The 21,696-nt window shown below is 40.1% G+C and overlaps 2 protein-coding genes across 5 annotated transcripts in view; one reads left to right on the top strand and one right to left on the bottom strand.

Annotated features, from left to right (window-relative positions):
- Window positions 1-21,696, top strand: part of LOC108103854 (chromatin modification-related protein eaf-1) — a 55,255-nt gene that overhangs the window by 15,929 nt on the left and 17,630 nt on the right. The gene's annotated exons all lie outside the window — the stretch shown is intronic.
- LOC108103856 (pupal cuticle protein 27) lies at window positions 1,185-2,639 on the bottom strand. The gene is made up of 3 exons (XM_017209561.2): window positions 2,003-2,639; window positions 1,709-1,918; window positions 1,185-1,630 (listed from the first exon to the last, which is right to left on the bottom strand). Exons 1-3 carry the CDS (start codon window positions 2,272-2,274, stop codon window positions 1,513-1,515), a joined length of 600 nt encoding a protein of 199 aa, XP_017065050.1. The 5' UTR covers window positions 2,275-2,639; the 3' UTR covers window positions 1,185-1,512.

Below are 21,696 nucleotides of genomic sequence, written 5' to 3'. Positions count from 1 at the left end.
AACCTCTTCTCTGTATCCCAGAGACCCTCCCCCCCCTTCCTTTTTTGCATTTTCCTTGCCCCACCCTCCGCACTCCGGCAATTGTTCATCTTCCCAAGCGGTGCCGCAACATGGAAAATAATTTATAAAATTCATAAGCGCCTTTAATTTATGAGAACATCCCATTTTGCCCAACGACACTCCACTCCCCCACCGCCTTCTTCTGCTATTTTTGCTGCTTTTCTGGGTATCCCCCTGATGCCCCGCCGGCAATTCAGTGTAATTTTAATTAATGCTAAAACGGAATGCGAATGCTAAACGACCGACCGAGCCATGGTTAGGAAAAGACGAAGATATGGCTTGGGAAAAATCAACGAAAACAATTCAAAAAAACAAAAAGAAAAGCAAAAAAACAAAAAAAAATGAGAAGAAGAAAGTTTCAGAGACAATGCTAGAAGGAAACTTGACAGTATTGCCATTGAAGGAGGATGGGTGGAAAAATAAAAAGAAAAGCGCTGGAAAAGCATTTACATTTGAAAGGGCTGTGAAAGGCTTTTTTTTAGTCAGCCTCAATGGGGCGTTTTCTGTCTGTTTTTTTTTGCTAGAAGTTTTCGAATTATAAAGAAACGTATATAATATTTTCCTATGATCTTAATTATAATATAACTTGTGGTGGGTGATGTTAGAGGGGTAACTGAGAGTAAGGAGTTGGGTTAAAGCTGGCAAATAGAAGCTTAAACTTAGCTTAGGTTTTGATATTTTAAGAATATTTAAGAAATATTATGATTAATATAAACTAAATCGAAACTTAAAAACATAAAATTTTACCTTAAATTCTTAAATTTTGTAACTTAAATTTTCCCACCTTTCCCTCTTAAGCATTTCACCCTTCTCGTTAGAGCCAAAGCTCAGACTTGAAGACAAAAATAAACAGAGCCTCAGACGTAAAAGTTGGCTTTGCTTATGATTAATGCCAGGCGACAATGGCCAAAAAGTCTCAACTTTTTCCCTTCTCTTCTGCCTGAAAGGACCAACAAAAAAAGTTTTGTAATGTGGCAAAAGGCAGGGATTTTAGCTTGTTTTGATTGCGGACCTTAACTTAACTGCTTAACTGCATATTAATTTACCCCTCCACCCCCCCAACCCTCCTTTTGCCAACAAAACTTTGCTTTGTTTTTGTATTGAGAAGTTATTTCGATTTTTGGCCAAAAGTCAAAGACCACATGGAAAAAAATGCCAAACACCAAAGAGGCGTGGCAATGTGTGTGTTCTTTTGCCAGCCTTTTAATGGGCGTGGCTCAGAAGTTGTTCCCTCAAATTAGCTACAAAGGCGTTCCTTTCTCGGTTTTGCTTTTTTTTGTAGTTTTTCCAAGGGATATTGATATGGAAAAGGCAACTTAAAAGAGGGCTTAAACAGGGAAAACTTTGATTACAAAAAAAAAGGTGCCAATTTATTACATTTTACATTATTAAAATCAGATAGTTAGTTTGCTAGATCCTTTCCATCCTTTAGATCATATTAGATCATATCCCTTAGTAGTTCCTGCGCTGGCGATATCCTGGTGGCAGATATCTAGTAGCAGGGGCAGCTGCAGAAGCATGCGATGAGGCAGATCCACGGTAGCCACCAACAGCTCCATAAGAACTGCGTCTAAAATTGCCAAAAGCCATTCGATATAGTCATGATATTATAGTCAGGATACTATAGCTATCATTATATAGTAGTTACCCAGCTGGGGCTGCGGGAACCGATGGAGCAACAGGCAGATGAGCTCCTTCAGCCTGGAAACCATTCTTGTCCGCCTTGTAGTTCACCGTGTACTGTTTGCCATCATCACCGGTATAGGAGTAAGATCCTTGAACGCCCAATGATCCATGAGGCCATCCTCCACGGAACTCACCGGTCTCATCGCGATGGATGCCATTGCCAGTGTCGAAGCTGAAAAAAATTTAATGGATCTTTCGTATTAGTAACTGAAGTGGAAATGCGATTAACATGAATGCAAGTTAGCTAAAAGCTCACCCAAAGTTGTAGTTGCCATTGGCATCGCTCTGGTAGTCGCTCCTTACGATGGGAATTTGCGGTTGCTGCTGGCGCTGAAAGCCAGATCCACTGCCGGCGGCAAAGCCATGTCCAGCGCCAGGACGAGGAGCATGTCCTTGGCCGCTGACACCATGATAGTGCAGCTGACTGGCCTGCGGAGTTGGCAAATAACGCTGGCTAAGACGGCCGGCCAAAATGGCCGAGGAAAAGCCCAAAAGCAAAAAGGCAATGGTTAGCACAGGACGCGACATTATTTTTGACTTAAAAAAATACGAAATCACAGATCACAAAAGGTCACTTGTAAAAAAAAAAAATAAGGAACTATATAGATATATAGTTGATATATTGGAGGTGGCGGATTCTTGATCTGGGAACGCTCGAACGGCAACTGCTGGTGAATTCGGTGAAGCGATTTGGTTTTATAGCCACGCTAACAAACACTCACACTCCGACAAACATTCCATGCTCGGCTTTAATTGTTTTCTGTTCAACTTCTTCTTTGCCGATTTTTGTTTTTTTGTTTGGCTGAGATTTGGTTTTTGTTTTTGTTTTTTTGTGTTTGCTTTTGGCCGTTTAATTAGCCAAAGGCAGACGCCACTAGCAAACAATTTTTTGATCCCCCTCAAGGCCCGCCCTTTTTGGTTTTCCAGCCAGTGGGTGAGGCTGTCTGCAATCCGCTGAGTGGTGCATTTTGGCGGTACATGCCACTTGGCACTTGGTCAAAATTCTGCGGCTAAACTAATTATAGTAACAAGAGTGGTAGAGGGGTCAAGCTTGGGAGGTTGCTTTTTTTATAAACCGACATGAGTGCAGATGTAAGATTGAAGATTTTTCTATAAAATAAAGTTATTTTCCTTAAGTACTTAGTCTATAAAAGATCTTAAAATAGTTTTCTATTTTTATATAACTTCTTATCATCCAACTTAATGAAGAACCTCGTTGATGTTCCCAGTCTCGGCTTGACACTTTTCTAAATTTAGGTTTTAAGTAGATCTGAGTAACTATATTGTTTTGGAAATAATCTCAGATCTACGCGCCTGTTTGCTGTTAAAGGTAGAAGCATCATCATAAAACCAAGAATGAAAAAAATGGGGGGGGTCGAAAAAAAAAAAGATCAACCGATAAATGCAAAGAGAAAAACACTTTTGCGGAGTTCCGGTTGGCGATTCGCTGGCTCGAGTGTTTTTGGGGCTAACCAAAAATGCCCTCACTCGAGGGCCATTACAACAAAAGTCGCCGCTCGTTTCGATTCGATTCTGGCAAAACAACTTGAGAGGCATCAAAGTTGCTGTTGATCATTATGATGATGCTGATTGGGATCAGTGGATTGTTGATGAACCAAAAATGATCATAATGATGGAGAAGATCTAACGATCGAAAACGGTAGCTAAGTTTGCCGAAATTCTTGAATGGCTTTTGCTGAATATTTCTAATGACAAGTAATAGGTGTTGAAAACACAGGGGGTCGATCTCAAGAAGGTTCAAGAGTTCAGGGTTGGATGAAATCCAAAATCCATGTCCAAATTCTATGGAACTTAATTGGGTTTTCATCGTTGCTTTTGTTAACTTAAAAGAAGTAGAGAAGAACTTGAAGTAAAAGAGAAGGTATTCATGTTTAGAATAAAAAAGAGTGGTTAGTATTAATGAAATTTATAAATAACTATAAAATTATTAAGCACCATAAATGGGTAAGAAAACAATGGGGGGGGAGAATCCTAAATGATAAGTTCAAGGTTAGAAATCAACTTTAAGCTGAGTCAGACAAGTTTTACTTTCGCAAATCAAACTTTTCACCCAAAACAATAAAACCATTCAACTGGGATTAATCTCTAAAAATACTTTTGCAGCATCATTCGTCTAACGTCTAGTTATGATGAGTTGCAGTTGAACCCGAAAAACCGAAAAACCGAAATAGAAATAGGTATAAAACTGGTTTTGCGAGTGACTTATTATGTTTTTGTTAGGATTTCCCAGCGAACAGAACATATCCGCAATTATGAGTGATAATCGCATCGAATTTGTTATTGTTCGTTTGGATTTAATAATGGTTAATAATAAACAGAGAGCGCTGAGAAACTTCATTAATTAATAATAATAAATGATGAACTAATCAAATAAAAGCGTGAAAAGTGAAGCTGCGATTCTTAATGATGCTTGAGGCGCGTTCGATGTTATGTTTAATGTGACCAGTTAAGCAGAAACATCAACAAAACTACAGCCACACTAAAGCCCCATGTACATTGTACGCTTGGCTGGCTTCAGAAAATGCATAATGTACAGTTAGCTGCGACACTCGCTAATGGCTTCTCATTATGTTCCATTAGCGGTGACTGTACCTTCCTTGTCCACAGTCCATCGCCCTTCATCTCGAACTCTGTTCGCCCCGTGTTCGCCCTGTCTCTGTCCCACTCGATGGCTCATAATTTATGCAGCCCAGCAAAGTTTTTTGTGTAAGAAGGTCTGGCTTAAGCGCTTAAGCGGATGTAATGCCAGTCGCAAATGAACTTGTAATTTGCAATGCATCTGACACTGACAACTGACAGGTGACTCGATGCTAGTACTAGCTTTTTCGCATCTCTTGCACTGACAACGGATAATACTTGGTCAGTGTCTTGTTGGATTCTGCTGCTGCTGAGGCTAGAGACTTAATCAGGGGTTCTAAACCAAGTTGGTTTATCGTTAATGATGATGAAAGGGATTTACCAATTTGCAAATGCAATTGATGTATGTAGGTAGGTAGCTTGTACTTGGGTTTTAGTAGTTAGAAATGGGCAATAGGAAACTGATAAAAGTGCTAGACTTATCATAAGAATAACATTATAGAAAAACAGCTTGCTGTTAAACTGACTTTATAGAAGATTTGGTTTATCCCCCTTAAAGTTCACTCGTCTGTGGCTAATTGAATCATGAACGAAACGGAACTGCAATGTGTTCATTTTTCCTCTCAGTTTTCATTTTCCGAGAAAATTCAAGTAATCGCCTTAGAGAGAAGAAAAAGATAGATCCGGATGGGGGCAGGCGGATGGAAAAGTAAAGTAAACATTTGCCTAGGCCAAGAGCCTGTTTCCCGCAAGGATTCTCGATGCTATCGCGATAAGAACGAACTTCAGTGACGTCGAAAAAGGGGGTGTGGAAATGGCCTGTCATCGCTCTTATCGCGTTCTTTTTCTCCCTCTGCTTTTCTTTTCTTTTCTTTTCTTTACCATCGACTTGTTATTTCCGTTTATGATTTTTCCTTTGAACTTTTCCCGTACTTTGCTCAAGAGACCAAAAAAATGTCAAATTCAGCTATTTGTTTAATTGAAAATAAAGAATAAGGGCTGAGAAGGCCCTCATACGGGGCGAGGCTGGGCGTGTCCAATTGTTGTGTGTCATTAATTTAAATTAGAGCTTCAAGCCCTCGATTTCCATTCCGCATCGATTTGCCACTTCACTGGCTACGTTGAATGGAAACGGAGTTGCAAGTCGGTAGATTATGTGATCAGCTAGATAAGGTTAACTAATGGGGGATATAAATACTTTAGATACTCATTTAAATTCCGGGGAAATAATCCACTATTTCTATAGCTGACATATGGTTTGAGTTTGTTTTAGAAACAAAGAAACTTTGCAGGGAATTTTATTTATGATGGAGCCTAGAAGTAGGCAGCAGAAAAAATCTTGAATTTCCAGCTATCTTCCTATAGGCATGTCCTAGTCATATTCCACACATTCTCATAGATTTAAATACCAAGAAAATATTTTCATAAGTATCTTCTTCTATTTGCTTTCTTTTTCCCCTTCCTGTTATTCTTGTAACCCCCCTTTCCCCGTTACCAAAAAGTAACTTTAACTTTTTCCTTATCGCCTTTAGCTTGACAACAACAATAACAATTTGTTGCTAATGCACATTGCTGTTTGCTTAACCCACACACACACACACACAAGGAAATAACACCCCCTGTTACCTTTTCATATAGTCAAGCTAACCCCCCCACCAGAGTTGACTTTCCCCGTCCATGAATGGCTGTGGGAACATGAGCTAAACTACTCATTAAGCCAACTTTGGCGTTTGTCCATATGAAACTCAAGCGATTTGTCCAGAGTTCAGTGGCGTGGCAGGGGAAGATGGTTTTCCAAGGGGGATGGGTATGGTTTATCCCCAGTGCTGTGTTTGATTAAGCAATTCCAGGCGGAAATTAAATGGACACGCAAAACAAACTGTGAGCTGGAAAAGCTGGTCCAAGGATCACAACCAGTAAACAAAAAAAAAAGAAAGAGGAAAAAAAAAAGAAAAGGGTCATCCTGAGAGGCGAAAGTAGGGGAGATTTGACCCCCCTGGGTGGCTCGTCTCTATCAAACTTAACTGAGCAGCGCTCAAGTGAGAAGATTAAATCGCCATAAATATTAACTACAGTTGCTTCCCCATTTTGAAACAAACAGGGGCCGCATCATCGTGGGTGATGGTGGTGGGTTGGTCCATGTCCATGTCCAATGGTACCACCGAAAGGTAAGACAATTCGAAAGCGTTCGCCTTGATTTAGCACCGGAAGGCACGCACACCACGTGCCCCGAGTTCAAGTCCCCTGGACTTCGCCTCCAGGTCCCCCTCTGGCAACCCAGTCCAACTCCGCCCCTGTCCGCGGGCAAGTGTACAAATCAAATGATTTATTGGACCACGGCCAGTTGTTGTGGCATGCGAATTTGGAGCATCTCGCGTGAGAGAGCCACCAAATAATTGAAACGTACATCTGTCAGTCCGAAGAACAAAAAAAAGGAAAATACCAACAAGAAAACATGGTAAAAGTTGAGGGATCTGCGGACGGAGATATCCACCTGGTGCGGAAAATTCGTTTTCAGGCGTCTGCTAATTGGTAGCGGGGTCAAAAGTGGTGGGGGGAAATGCCAGAGCTCTTGATGAATTACAAGACCGGGCTTTAAAGGTGCCTATTCTTCACCATTTTCCGAAAAAATAACTTCTTTATACAGCCTTGGTGAATCGAATCAAGTTATCTCTTTGTATTACGTTATTAAAAGATCTTCCTAACATCATAATTATAATTTATATATTATAATTAGCAGTTATTATAAAAACTTTAGCCATGAAATGAGTTTAACATTATTTGGGTTAATACCAATTTTTATAATTAAAAAAAAAACCCAACTGATCAAAAATTCTAAAAGATTATTAGAAAAACGTTAAAAATGTTAATTAAATTTTTGCAAAAATATTAGTTTTCTAATAATTATTTCACAACAAATTGCTTTTAAGTTAGATGCAAGTCATTAGGCAATAAAGCTGATGCATAATCAGATTTCAACTGATTTCGAGCATCCATCTAAGGCATCCTTGCCCCGCTACTCCGCCACTCCGTCCACCCCTTCCTTTGGCCCAGCTGGCATTCAGGAATCAACCCCATTTTCAGTTAGTTAATTGCCAATATTACACAAGTGCCACATCCAGAGTTGCCGCGCTCAATAGTTTCCTCTGCAAGTCGCTCTTTCAATCCTTCGGATTCGTTCGGATTTCTTCGTTTCGCTGCGGTCTCTCATAGGGCTTTAGCTTTCGCTCTCTTTCTCTGTTTTTGGGCACACTACAGTAGCTGTGGTATGTCAGTGGTCAGCCGGCTTAAAAATGAAAAAAAAACATTAATTTAAAAAAGGTTGTATAACTTGGCAGAAAACTGTAAAATTTCGATTTATATAAAGTATACAATCATTGTTATTTGAAAACGAAAAATGTAAAGAATAAAATCTATCCAAAATGAAAGTTTGGTAAGTAAATTTCATATCACCGTTGAAGTACTTTTCCATTGCACTGTGTAAATCATTGCTGTTCCTCCCCAGCGTTGCCCCATTGCGCAGACTCCAGCAAACCGGCAACGCAGGGTGACCACGCGCATCTCTGTTGTTGTGCTTTCGGTCCTTCTCCCGAATCCTTTTCGTCCTACCTCGTCCTTCCGCTGCCCATTCTTTCGCTCTGTTGTGGCTGCCGCCGCACGTGCCGTATCCGCATCCGTATGCTTGTTGTTATACCCGGTACTCGTAGTTTACACGGGTATATTGTGTTTGCCCAGATTTTGTAAACAAAGTTGACCAGTTTTATTGTTTTCAAATTCGGATCTGTTCAACAAAGCTTTTTACTATGGTTATACATATATATTCTCAAATATGCTCACCTACAAAGCTTCTAAAATATGTATCTCCATCTCTCCAATAAGATAAGGTTGACTGGAGACTTCTCTGCAGTAATTGCAAGCAGACCGCGATCTGCCGTCAAGTTTTGTCTTTCTTCTTTCTTATCTCCTTCTTGAACAAGAATATTTTGCAAGCGAGTGCCAAGTACTTTACAGTTCGAATACTCGGTTACAGATTTCTCACTTGTTTTGCCATCTCTCCAGCTTTCGTTCTGGCTCTCTTTCAGTCGCAAATCGGGGTTGTTTTCAAGAAGAGTGAAATGTTAAGTCCAAGTGCTAGAGCGGGAAAAAGGAAGAGAGAGTGATAGAGAGTGGCGAGGCTACTTGGCGGCTGTCGGTGTAAGCGATGTTAGTTCAGCATCAGACTTTGCAACGTACAGAACTGCACGCAAGGAACGCGGGCGTCGCAGTCACGTCGCCGCCGACGGCCCAAAAATATACAAAGCTAAAACGAACCAAACAGTTGGCTTACAAGTTTTAAATACGTAGTAAAGACAAAATTAAGACTCTAAAAGTGAAAAGTGACTAACAAATATCAGCTAAACAAACTGCATAGAATTGTTACACATTTTTTCTAAATATTTTGTTGTTGTGAGTGAGCGAAACTCTCAGTGTAAAGTCAAAAACACAAACACACACACACATATCAGTTTCAAAAAGAAGGAAATTGTGCTCTAGAGGTAAGTAATTTACGTTACCGGGAATTTAGTTGCCCAATTAACGTTAATTGATTAGCGTAATTTGAGCTAGCGGTTAAAAGGCGCAAAAAAATTACTAATAATAATAAGATGGTAAAACACAAACACAAACAAACATGTGCGCAAGTCAACGTCGTAACATTGCAAAATTGATTTTTCATCTGCAAGCGGTACTTTCGGAGAGTAAAGAAGCTAAAGAGAGAGAGTGAGAGAACGGGAGAGAGTGCTGCCAAACTGTCTGGCAGTCAACCTGTCAAGACAACAACAAAAAACAGCTACAAAAAAAAAGCAGGGCCTAATCAAAGCGGCGCGTTTTGGCAGCGACTTTTGCCGCTGCTTTCGTCATGACCTTCATGACTCATCGTTTTCGGGGGAAGGCCCCTCCATATTCCCTCCCTTTCTCTCTCTCTCTTTTACTTCCTAGCTCCTTGTTGTTGTTTTTTGTGTTATTTTTGCTCCACTTTGCTCGCCTGCGCATTTAATTAAATTGTCTTTACATATTAGCCGCATCAAATTGGAGCGCCTGTAATTTATAGTTGACCCATTGTGTTCATTAATTTTGCCTCCGCTTCCCACTGTTTGTTATTTTTTGTTGCTTTTATTTGCGTTTTTTCTGCGACTCAGCCACACCTTTGGTCCCGTTATGGTTTCTATGGGTATGTGCTCAAAATTCTCGTTTTTGACAGCTTAACGGTTGTTTTTTTTTTGCTTTTGGTTTAGAAATTGCGTTGCGTAGTAAGAAGAGGCTTTGGCAGGAGCATTTGGGTTATTTTGTCGATTATTATTTAAATTAAATACTTATTACACTTAACTTAAATATTTTAAGTATTCAGAAGTTTAAATAAGCGAAATCTGCTATATAAATCACTAGGAGTTTGATATAATACACCTTGAATTTATGTAATTTCAGTTTAAAGAAAATATATTAATTTTTGAACTTTTCCTTAAAATTAATTTTACTTTTAAACTGCAAAGTTAAAAGTTTTTAATAAAACGCCTAGCTAAAAAAGTTCTTTAATATATATATAAAAAAAGGAAACTTTTCAACGAAAGTTCCAAACTTTTCGTATTTAAATTTCATTTTAATTTAGTTCGAGTATTTTAATTTCTAGAACTTTGGTCTCTTCCATGCGAATTGCTCTTAAATGTTTTTTTTTATATTTGAACACTTTTCGCCAGAGGCTAAATGTCGGAGAAAAGCGGGGGTGGTGTCGGTGGTGTCAAGTTTTAAGCCTTTTAATGAGCCTCGAGGTCGCCCGTCAAACTTAATGAAACAGCTCCAATGGCAAACGAAAAAAAACAAAATATGCAAATGAATTTTCCAAAAATAGCTGGAAATTTCGGGGAAAAGTTTCTCCGTAACGAAGGCGTTGCTGGGTTTGGATCTCCTTTCATTTTCAACATTGGCTTGATGTCAATCCCCCGCAAATAGAGTTCGCAACCCAACAGAATAAAAAAAAGGGAAAATGTAATCAAAGAGCAAGAAGCCCATTTTCCTGATTTCCCTTTTCTTTTGCTGGTCAGACATAATATTAACAAATGGCTTGGCCATCAATTTGAGGCTTATTTAATGTTCAACAATTGCCCCAACAACAACATTAACAACGGGAAAAAGGCAACTGCTGTCGCATTACTTATGCCAGCCACTGTCAAATTATATAATCCCAGTGAAAAGTACGTGTTCCTCGAGAACTTTTCGCATATAAGGACATGAATAATAAATTATGTGAAAAATAGAAAAGCGGTAAGGGGAGTAAGTCGGTGTGTTTCATGAAGTGATTTTCCGCAATTTTCATGCAGACGTCTGCAGCATGAGATAAAAAACATTTTTAGGCCTTAGTCTATTGTTGTCAAAAATATAAAAGAGGGGGAGGTTCGAAAAATTACGTTTCGGTATTGGGTGGGTGGGCTAAGAGATGAAAATACTTGACAAAAGAAGCAACAGAACAGCCAGAAGCCGCTTAGCAGAGAAAGCTTGGACTTGGAACTCCATTGCTTTTCCGCCCATTCCAAAGGACTTCCTTTTAGCAAGTCTCTTTCTATCATTCCATCTATAACCTTAACTACACAGAGATAAAAGGATCTTAAAATAGATTGATTTTGGTATTAATTAGTTAGAAGGGGTCTACTTTTCGAAATAGTTTTGGACTCTACAGAAAACTATTGCTCAAACTAAACTAAAGTTGCATAATCCTCACATAAATTTCCTTTCGGTCAAAGCTTCTTTTAATACAAACTGTTTTACATAAGCTTAGCCTTGTCCTATTATGTATTTTCCAGTGTATTTGCTGCCTTTTCCATAGACAGGCGTCGCACTTTTGCGCTAATGATTAATGGCTGTCGTTGTCCTGGAAGTCTAGCTGCTGTCCTCGCCTCGGGCTTGAAAATGCAAAACTCTCGAAGTTTTCGAAATGGCCACCCCTCAGGCCCTCAGGATTTGCTAACCGCTTTCCCCCCATGCTTTTCCGCACTTGTCGATTGCAGCTGTTGCAAATCTCAACTCAGCCAGTGTTGATAAATGCAAGCGGAGCGTGTTGTGTTGACATTTGTCATGGGTCTTAAGTAACCAGCTTATCGGGTCTCAATCTTAAGGTGTTCCCTTCTTGGTTTTGCCTTTGGCTTTCCTTTTTACCAGCCGGCAACCTAGCCACCCACTTTTTTTTTCTGTTTGCTTTTAAGGTTTTTACCTCCCTACTCCACACACACACACACACACACACACAGATGTTAGTGTTGTAAACTGCTTTGTAAGTGTCTGCCATTCATTTGGGTTCATTAGTGGCATTTGCCACCTGACAGCATGGCAGAGTGGCAGAAAACTTGCGTCGCAAAACCAGCGATAAACTCAAATGAAAATTGACAAGCTCACTCACACACAAAAACACACACAGAAACACACGTCCACGCGCTGAGTGTTTATATAAATAAACCGGATGACAAAAGAAAATTCGAAAGGCAAAGAAAAAAAAATATGGCATTGGGGCTGGGGGGGCGGTAAACGCTTACGGAATTTTAAAATGCTTCATCTCATCCTTTGTTAGCTTTTTGGGTTTGGGAAACTCTCTCATTCTATTCCAAAGAAAAGAGGAAAAACCCCCTGACAGGTGCCGGAGAAAAGGCAGAAGTCAATCGATTTATTAGGCACTTCAATTGTTAGAAAGAAAAGCGGAATCAAAAGTGGAAGTTTTCAAGCAAAAAGGAAAACTAAATTTAAATCCTATATAATATTTATAGTTTAAATTTGTATTCGCAAGGAATATTGGTTAACTATTTTTGAGTAATTAACTTTTGAACTGATCAAAAACCAAAGAATGCCCAGCCATGTGATGATTCATTAGTTTCCCAAATGAAATTACCTTATATCCGACACTAAATGCCTTTATGTTAATTAATTTAAGTGACTTTTTGACTAAGCGGAGCACGCCTTTGTTTTATTACCCAACAACAAATACGATATGAATCATCAAAGTGGCTTCTAGCCTGATGACTGTAAAGCTTAAATAGCTTAAACAATTATTTCATCAGAGATTAGGTAGTTGCATAACCAATCGATAGCTTAGTGATGATATTTTCTAATGGCTTGTTCAATAAGTTGATTGAAATATGAGAAAGTGTTAGGGTTTAGTAAGAATTTATATAGTTCTAGTCATTAAGTTTAACCTTTATGGTTAAATATTACTTTATTCTACTATTAGCTTGAAAATTAAGGTACTAGCTTTAGGATTTTAAAGGACTTTCAGGCCTATGCAAAGAACCTTAAATAACAACCAGCCTGAACAACGCCCGAGAAGGCCCATTAATCAGTTGGCTACACCTTTATGGGTGTAAATAACTCACTGTTCAGATAGATGAGCTCATCACATATTCAACAGTTGATGATATTACTCGCAAATATATATGTTTATATAATATATATTATGTCTACGCTGGGAACATTACTTTTTCAATTTCAATTACGCACCCTGAACTCCCCGAAAGTAAAAATCTTTTGGCTAATGCCTCCCAAGTGTAATTCATGGAAATTGCGTTGAAAGGTGGTCGTAGCTTTGCTCAAGAACTTACTTCACATATGTATATGTATAGGTATCAGGGGGGTTAAAGCAAACAGCAATTGGTGTGGGAGGGTGTGGTAACAACACGTGTAACAACAAGTGTTAAGTCAAACACCTTTTGTACTTTTCTCTCACCCTCCTAGCCACTGGCCAGCGCAATTTGTCATTTGGTAAATGAAAGCAAAAAAAAACGAAAAAAACTCGAAAAAGTTGTAGAGGTTTACCTGGGCACTTGCTCTATTAAATATTCACCCCTTTTTCGTGGAGCCAAAAAATACAGCAAGCAAAAAAAATAAAGAACCCCGCCAACGTTGCTCGGCATGTAAGTTTCGTTTATTTGCTGATGTTTACAAATTTTCACGCCAAAATGAAAAAAGTTTTCCTGTTTTCGATAAGGTGAAGTTGCTTGTGGGAAATGTGGGAGTATTTGGGTGTTTGAGTGTGTGTATATTTTTGTTCTTGACTAACTTATGCAACGATTGCCATGTGAGACGTGAGTTGTTGCTAAAAACTTGTTTTGTTTTTCCCAGCTCCTCCACTTGGCCACTTGTCCTTGTCCATGTGTCAAGTGCTGAGGTAGTAAACAACTTGCGGAACGGAAATTTTTGGGATTTGGTTTAGATAGAGTGGCGGGGGGGGAGTCTATACAAAAATATAGATTGTCCATACATTCTGTTTTGGGGGTCCAAAAACCCTCATAATTTTTCGTTTCCCATTTTTGGCCATTTGGCATTCGCCATTTCCGTTGGCCATTGACAGTAATGAGTCCGGAGTCCGGGGGCTCCTGACAACGCCTAAAAGCTGGCAACAGTTTGCCCAAATTGCTTATTTATGCCATGTGCACGTAGGCCAATGTGCATGTGTGTGTATGTGTGTGTGCTAGCCATGTTCATAGCGGACACTTGTATTTGTGTACATGTATATATATATACCTAGTAATCAGAAATATCCAGGGATATATACGGTTTTAATGCTAATGGATGGGAAACGATAAATATTAAGGTTATTGATAGGCATTTTTATTAAAGAAATCGGACGGAAAACTATGAAATTTGTATAGAAATTTGCTTGAAAGTCGTTCTAAACTTATTAAATGATATATATAGATTGTTATTTAAACCATAACTAATATACCATTTGAGTAAAAGTATCTATAAGTCTACAAAAATAGACCCTATCAATATGCACAGCTATTAGTTATGTAAAGTGCGCTTAGCTGTATGTTATAATATTTTTTTTTTTGCCAGCCATGTTGTGGTCAAACTCTGACCTTCCCCTTTCTGGCAATTTTCGTTGATTTGTCACGTAGAACAGCCAAATAGCAGATACGAAATACGTTTCAATAACGAGATTCTCCTCCCCCCTAGGCATTTGGCCAACAGATGGCGTTGCGGTTATGCTCGGTGAGTGACCACTGCTGGCGCCATCGTGTTCAAATTGCGAATTATGCTAATTTCCATGCTCTGCTCTGACTCCACCTTTTCGCTTTCTTCTCGTTCTTCTACTTCTCCTCCTGCTGTTTGCTTTGCTCTCACCCTGGTTCCCCTCCCCAACCTCCCCACACCTTCTTCCTGCTTAGTTCACACTTGTAAACGTGTCAAAAAATCTAGTTTGCTACATTTCCGCCTCTCATTCGATTTTACCGGCCAGTGTTATGTTTCATAAAATATGCACGAACAGTGGAGGGATGGCAAATGTGGGGTCTGGGGGTGGTGAAAGTGAAGGGTGACAGGGTAGTGGCTAGATAGATGAGAGACGGTCAATGGTTGGGTGTGCACGGAAAGAAACTTTCTAGCAACAAGAAAGAAACAAGAAAGGTCACAAATTTAGGGATTCAAATCACTTATAAATGTTTCACTCAATGCTTAAGTTCTGTTAACTAATTTAAAAACATTTTAGTAAAAAACACTAATTAAATACCAACTAACCTAATGAATTTCTCTTAGTGGAATAGTCACTGTACCACAGAGAGTTGCCACATGGGACATAATGCGTCATCGTTGCCGGTGCTTTTACATCTGTACCGTTCGTTACACCGTGCACAGACACAGATATACCCACACCCATACTAGTAAATAATACTCATACCCCTAACCCATACAGGCAGACAAATGCGTCGTCACATGTGCGCAACAAATTGCGTCTGCCGCTTTGAATTTTTGCGGTTACATTTCCGTTGCACCGACAGGCGACAACAGCGACATCGACGGCATTTCAATAAGCCAAAGGCAAAAAGGCGGCAATCAAAAGGATAGAAGTGAGGTAGAAGGAAATAAGGACTAAAAACGCAAGGGGAAGTAGAAGGCCAGAAGATGAAGAAGGCTCAGAGGGAAGGGAAGGAGGAATGGTCTCCAGGAATCGAATCAGACAGATGCCTTGCCGGCACATTGGTATGCGCAATGATAATTCGATTGGCCAGAATCAAATAATCCAAAAAGAAATATTCAATAATTTGATAAAGAAAGTCTAACTTTATGTTAGAATTTAAAAACTTTGAGTTACAAGTTTAATGGAAAAGGCAGTGCCCTATCCTGTTTAAAGTTCATTTTAGTTTCAAGAAATGTTAAAGAAAACTGTTTTTTTTTAAGACCTACTATTTAAAATACTCCTATAAAGATAGCATTTAACTATCTTTAGATCCACTGTGCTCTTGCCTGTGCTGCAGCCGTAAAGTATGCAACGTGTTTGAAGCAAATAATAAAAATAAATCTGATTTATATGCCCCTGGCTTTTGCCGGCCCGATCCCTTCGAAAAATGGCCACATGTAGTAGCCAGACGAGAGTGTGAGATAGAGATTGGAAGAAATCGCAGCAAATTCGCATCAAATTTTCATATTTACTATGAATTACAAATTGTTAGATTATGGAAATGGCATTTTCATTTTTTTTTTGCTTGCCATTGGCCCAGCTGGAGGGTATCAGCTTTGGCTTTAGCCTCTTTCGGTTATTGATCTTGTTTCTACACCAGTCTTAGTACACACAGGGAAAAAGAAGTACTAGAAGAAGATAAAGATTTGGAAATATTAGTTTTTGATAACAAAGTTCTGATAATGTAATTGGAGTAATGTCATTAGAAAACCAACCTAGAAACTAGACTCTTCTAACGATTTTACTTGCAGAACTGCTTTCTTTACCTTTTCTTCCAGTGTAACTACATTATTACTCATAATTCGCACGTGCATGAGTGTGTGTGTGTGTTGTTGGTGCGTAGTTAAGATAGATTTTTGTTGATGTTATGACTCATGGCTGTCTGCCGGAAAGTGGAATAGATAGAGAGTCATAAGAGGGGATAAAGTGTGCTTGGCAGGGAAGGGCAAGGTTTTTTGAGGATTAGGTGGTGGTGGCCAGGATGATGTTTAGGTTGTGGTTTCAATCTTTTTGGCATAACCTGATGCCCAGCTAAGTTATTCCATGGCTAAGCTGTAATACCTGTGGACAAATAATTACAACAACAACAGCAGCAGCAACAACAGCCATATCAGAGTGCGCAGAGCTGCGCATGTAGCATATTTAATGACAAAAGGAACTCGTGTCAAGGATTACTAATTAGTGTCTGGACGTTGACGACCATGATGATGATGATGTTGTTGTTGTTGTTGGCTGCTCTTGTTGCTGTTTATGTCCTTTGGCTTAAGTGCACACAGAAAACCTCCGAAAACTTTTGGTTGGGGTTATTTTGTCGTTTATATTTGCTTTTTAAATTGACTTTAGCCGCGCTGGCAAATTGAGTTGTCCAATCCAATGGTAGTGTCTGTCTGATGATAAGCGTGCCCCATGTTCCACGTCTTACCTGAGGCTTAAGTGAAATTTCCTCGAGGGTTTTTTGATTAGGGGGAGGGGGGCTGGCTGGTGTGGAGTTTGGGATTACACTTGTCCTTTCACTTGGAGGTTGGTGATGGAGAAGGTTTAGGTGGGGGCGAGTCTTAGGTGGCGGTGGTGTGTCTGTTTAATTGCAGTGGCGCATATTCTCGGTTGCTTTAGTGGTTCGTACAAAAATGTGGCCCATTTGCGGCTGCTGCCTAAGCTGATTTGTATTTAATGAGCTGGATATCCTCAAACACACTCCTTGCGTAGGTACACACTGAAAGAAAAAGAAGAGAAAGTGTTTGAAGTTCTATGTAGATTTATGATTTTCTAAACATTTTTGGTAACTGATAGGCAAGCCTTGGGTATGATCAAAGCAAACCTTTCACAATTTCCATTCAATTTGTTAATCTAGCAATTATTTCCCTCAGTGCTATACATCGCAGACAGGCACTTAGAAGGGCAGACAAATTGCCGTTAGTCTCGACAGTGAAATGAAAACATTTACTTGTGGGATAAGGGATTAAGGATGGAAAAGTGGGGGGGGTGGGGTGGGGTGAGTGTAGGCGGTTGTAGAGAATCCCCCTTGAAATGAGTTCATGGTGGATGGGTGGTGGGCTCTGCCACCTGTCAGCGACTTTTCCACTCGCCGAAAAAGCATCAACCTCACATCATCGTCAATTATTTGTTTATCTTGTGGGGGGGGCGGGCGTTTGGGTGCTGCTTTCCCTCTGGCTTATCCACACACAGAGATCCCCGTATTTGCTCAGCATTATGACGAGCTGCGTTCCTTTTTTTTTTTGATGTTTTAACCCCGCGGCCAGCGTTTTCATGGTCTTAACCCTCAAGTAAAGATTCATAAATGAAATTCCTCGAATATTTCCTAGCCAAAATGGAATATTTTTTTGGAGAGACATTTGGAAAGGAGGAGGAAAACTCCAAGTTTGCCTAGCAACAACAATTATAGGGGAAAAAAGGAAGGAAAGGAAGAGAACGTGGAAACCTATAAGTTATCCACTTGAAGTTTCCAAGTCTCGTTATATTGAAATTTAATCTTTTGGAATAATATTTGAATTTGATGGGTGGGTGGGTTGATTAGAAAGTGAAGTTTTACCTTTAAGTACTTGCCATTTAAGTCTATCAGCTTAGGGAAATAATTTATGTATTTTATTTAATTGAAAAACAACCTTGAAAGCATTTTCTTGGCATTCAAAGACGACGTTTAAGACATTCAAAAATTAAATAAATTTCTTTTCAATTTCGCTGGGAAATCTTTTCAATTTGCTTGCCATAAATTTTTTTTTTGGCCTGGCCAAGGCTTTTTGTCTTCTTTTTCCCGGATAAATCTAGCTCATTGCCATTGCTATTTTTGCTATTTTTTTGGCAAAGGAATTTTCCTGCTCTTTGAGTGGGAAATTGTTTTGCACTAGCGCGCTGGACTAATAACAATGACATGGATAAGCGGATGATAGGAGAGTGGGTGGTGGTGTGTGTGTGGGTGTGGGTATGGGTCCAGTGAAGAATTTAGCCCCTCAGCTGTGGCTGAGTCATAGACAAGCCATTAACTGCTCGGTGGGGTAATCCTAAAAGGGACGGGGCCGAAGGAAAATGTCCTTGGTAGTTGGTGTTTTTCTGTTTTCCTATTCAGTTTTCCATTCAGTTTTCCATCGAGTTTTCCCCTTAGTGTTAGCAGCAGCTGCCTTTTGGCGACGGGACAAAGCTTAATCGACTTTGCCGACATTAAATGCGTGCGGTTAGCCAAGCCCAAAAAGTTGCCATCTTCCCCAGGAAAATGGCGTGAAAAACAGTTTTCCTCCAACCTCCCCCCCATTCCCTTAAACCAAAGAACATCCCCTCTGGCTATCTGTTGTATTATTTATGCCCATAAAAATATTATTGCCATTTTTTCGCATTTGGATTTCTTTTTTTCTCTTCTGCTGAGAAGTCTCCGCTTATTTTTTTTTTTTTTTATATATTTTGTAGACGTCATGCGGGAAAACTGTGAGGGGGTGGGTTGGCAAACCCAACCAACGTCTTGTCAAATGTCAGGCGTGAAGTGTTTGCTGATGCGCTGTATATATAGACGGGGTAAGGGGCCAAGGGGGAAACCCCAAGGAAGCGCCGGAAATGCTGCGTAATTGGACCCATATGCTCAGGAATGCCAATGGAGCTGCCTGGCTAGGAAGTGGAAAAAGGATATGGCCATATAGCCGCATCTTGGGTAGTTTTTTAGTGGTAGAGTGGTGCTGGTGCTGCTGGTGGCTCTGCGGCTCTGTGGTCTCTCAATGGTGGGTGACATAGTGTGGTGACTGTCCCATCAAATGCCAGATTAGTCAGGCCAGGCAGTGTACCCCCCTCGCTCACTCTCACTCTCACTCTCAATCCAAAAAAAAAGGGTTTTCCCTGCAGCCACAAAAAACTTGAGGTTTTCCTTAGGAAATCCAATTTCATTGGTTTGTTTTTCAGGCTTCTGGCCTGCGGTTTACTCAGGCAATTGCTGCTCTTTTCTTTTCAACGGGCATAGCCTGTAGCTGTAAAATAAATTCACAAAAATGCCTTCGGAAAATTAAGGTTATCTGTATGTTAATGACGGCTAAGTTAGTTTAGTTTAAGGGTTTTCGGAGAGAGAGGTTAAGGGTAGTTTTTATGGACAGCCATACAGCCATTAGGCTTATCCATTTAACATAATTTCCATAGCAAAAACCTTTAAATTAGTTGCTTATTTTAACTAATATAAACTAGGTTAGTTGAGGTTTATTGAACTCACTAACCATGTTATGCAATTTGACTGGTCAAAGAAACCATTAAAATCCATCACAGGGAATACAAATCAAATGTGGTCAATGGGCAAATTGATGGAATAACCATAAAAAAAAAATAACAAGAAAAAGCAGATTAGATAATGGCCAAAACGGGGCTGACCTAACCCACAATCCTGTAGTCAGTAGTCCGCCGCCAGCCCACAATCCGCAAAACTGCCAAAGTTTGATTGCATTTTGAGGTTAGCGGCGGCGGCGGCTGCGACTGCTAACTGGAGCGACTGTACTGTAATTTCCGATCTGGTTGGGGGGGAATGGCCATTGGGTCTCAATTATGGCCACTCGGCAATGGGCAATTCATTTGGGGTCATCTCCCTATATACCACCCTTCCACCCCCCTCTTATTGGTCTATGCCCACGTAATGCCCATTTAAACAAAGGCCAGCAGCCAACAACCGGCAGGAATGGGTTTTGTGTTGTAGATTTTTTGGTTGGGCTCGGAAAATATTCGCAAATAAAGTGGCGATTGGATATTACAACTTTCCGGTCACTGCATTTCTGCAAAGTTCACAAAACTACAAACAGGGACAACAACAACCACTCGTTGAACCACCAACAGCAACCCAACCACCCATTCACCCACTCACCCACTCGATAAAGTGCCACCCGTTCAACTTCTGCTCCCGTGAGCAGAACAATTTCCAATGTTCGCTCAACTGTGGTGGCAACCGAAAGGAGCTTCGAATACAGGACTGCGACTGGGAAACAGGAAACAGGAAGTTGGCTTCGCTTTGCATTGGAAAGAGGAAGAAGAAGAAGAAGAAGAAGAAGAGGTACAGTTTGGGGGAGGGGTGGAGTGGCAGGTTTTGGCAACATGTGTAGTATTTAAAACTCAACCGGCCTTGGTCAGCGGCCACAAATGAATTTATTTATTTTACGGTCTCACTTCGCTGTCTCCTCAGTCCTTTAGCCTTTCGATAGATACTCTACCTAAAAGTTAAACAACAAGTTGGTAAAATTAGTTAGGAAAATAAAAGAATAGATCTAGGAAAAGATATAGTAGTTATGGAAGATATAGAAACCTTGCAGATCAAGTTTTTTTCTCAACTTAAAATTGGATTTAGAAGATCTTCAGAAGTTTGCAGTCTTACTGACTGTTTAGGCTTGTAAAAAAAAGATTTTCTTTAAGCAACTTTCTTACTAAATATTAGTAAATAAGTCATAGCAACTAACTAGTAAATTATTATATAACTTTCTTACCTTTTTTTGTCCTTTAAACTTACTTCCTTAGCAGAGCATTTCCGCTTCGTTTCCGGCATCAATTTGTGCCTGTTTTCTGCTGGGGGTCTCTGTTTCAATTTTTTTTTTGTATTTTCGTGATTTTCATTACATTTGGCCAAACAATTTATGTGGCCCAAAAGGGGTGGTCGGTCGGTCGGTTGGGGGTTGTCACTTGGCCAGCTTGGTGAATGTGGATGAGGTGCACTCCTGATCTCCAGCCGCCACCCTTGACTCGACGGGCAAAGTCAAAGTTGTCTGCTGCCGCGTTCTGTGGCACGCATCGCAACGGGTTTGAGTGTTGCGACATTGAAATTTATAGACCTCCGTAGGCCGTAGGTTTGGGGTTTGTTTGGTTGGCAGTCAGGTAGAGATGGTGAGCATTTCAAGTGCTGCACAGATACGGGTACCACGCACCACTCATCCGCATCTTTCGTGCCACATTCAACTCTGTCTGTCTGTCTGTCTGGCTTTAAAATAAGAAACAAAAACAGAAACACATCGAAACATACCGAAAAATATTTAATTAAAATTTATGTGCAACCCCAAAAGCAAAGTCAGCGGGTTCCCAGTTTTCAGTTCACCTCCCCTCTACTCCCCTCCATCTACGGGGAAAAAAAACCCCCCCCCCGGAAAGTGACGGCTGCAGTCGAGGGAACGCTTTTGACGATGACACCCTTCAGCGACCTCCCTCAACCTGCAGAATCCGTTTGGGGGAAAGCACTTGAAACTTTGCTTTTTACCGTTTTGCTTTGACACTGAAAGAAAATATGAGTAAGAAGAGAAGTTAGAAATATAATTTTACTTACTATTTATAAGTTTAAGGGGGAAATATAGGAACAACTTTCTTTACCTTGCAGAGAAACCTTTTTTTAACTAACGAAAACAACTTACTAAACTTTTTTC

This window comes from Drosophila eugracilis, unplaced genomic scaffold, assembly GCF_018153835.1.
Source record: "Drosophila eugracilis isolate 14026-0451.02 unplaced genomic scaffold, ASM1815383v1 contig_408, whole genome shotgun sequence".
Lineage (NCBI taxonomy): Eukaryota > Metazoa > Arthropoda > Insecta > Diptera > Drosophilidae > Drosophila > Drosophila eugracilis.
The sequence above is the reverse complement of the archived record's forward strand: the minus strand, read 5'-3'. Positions and strand labels throughout refer to the sequence as shown.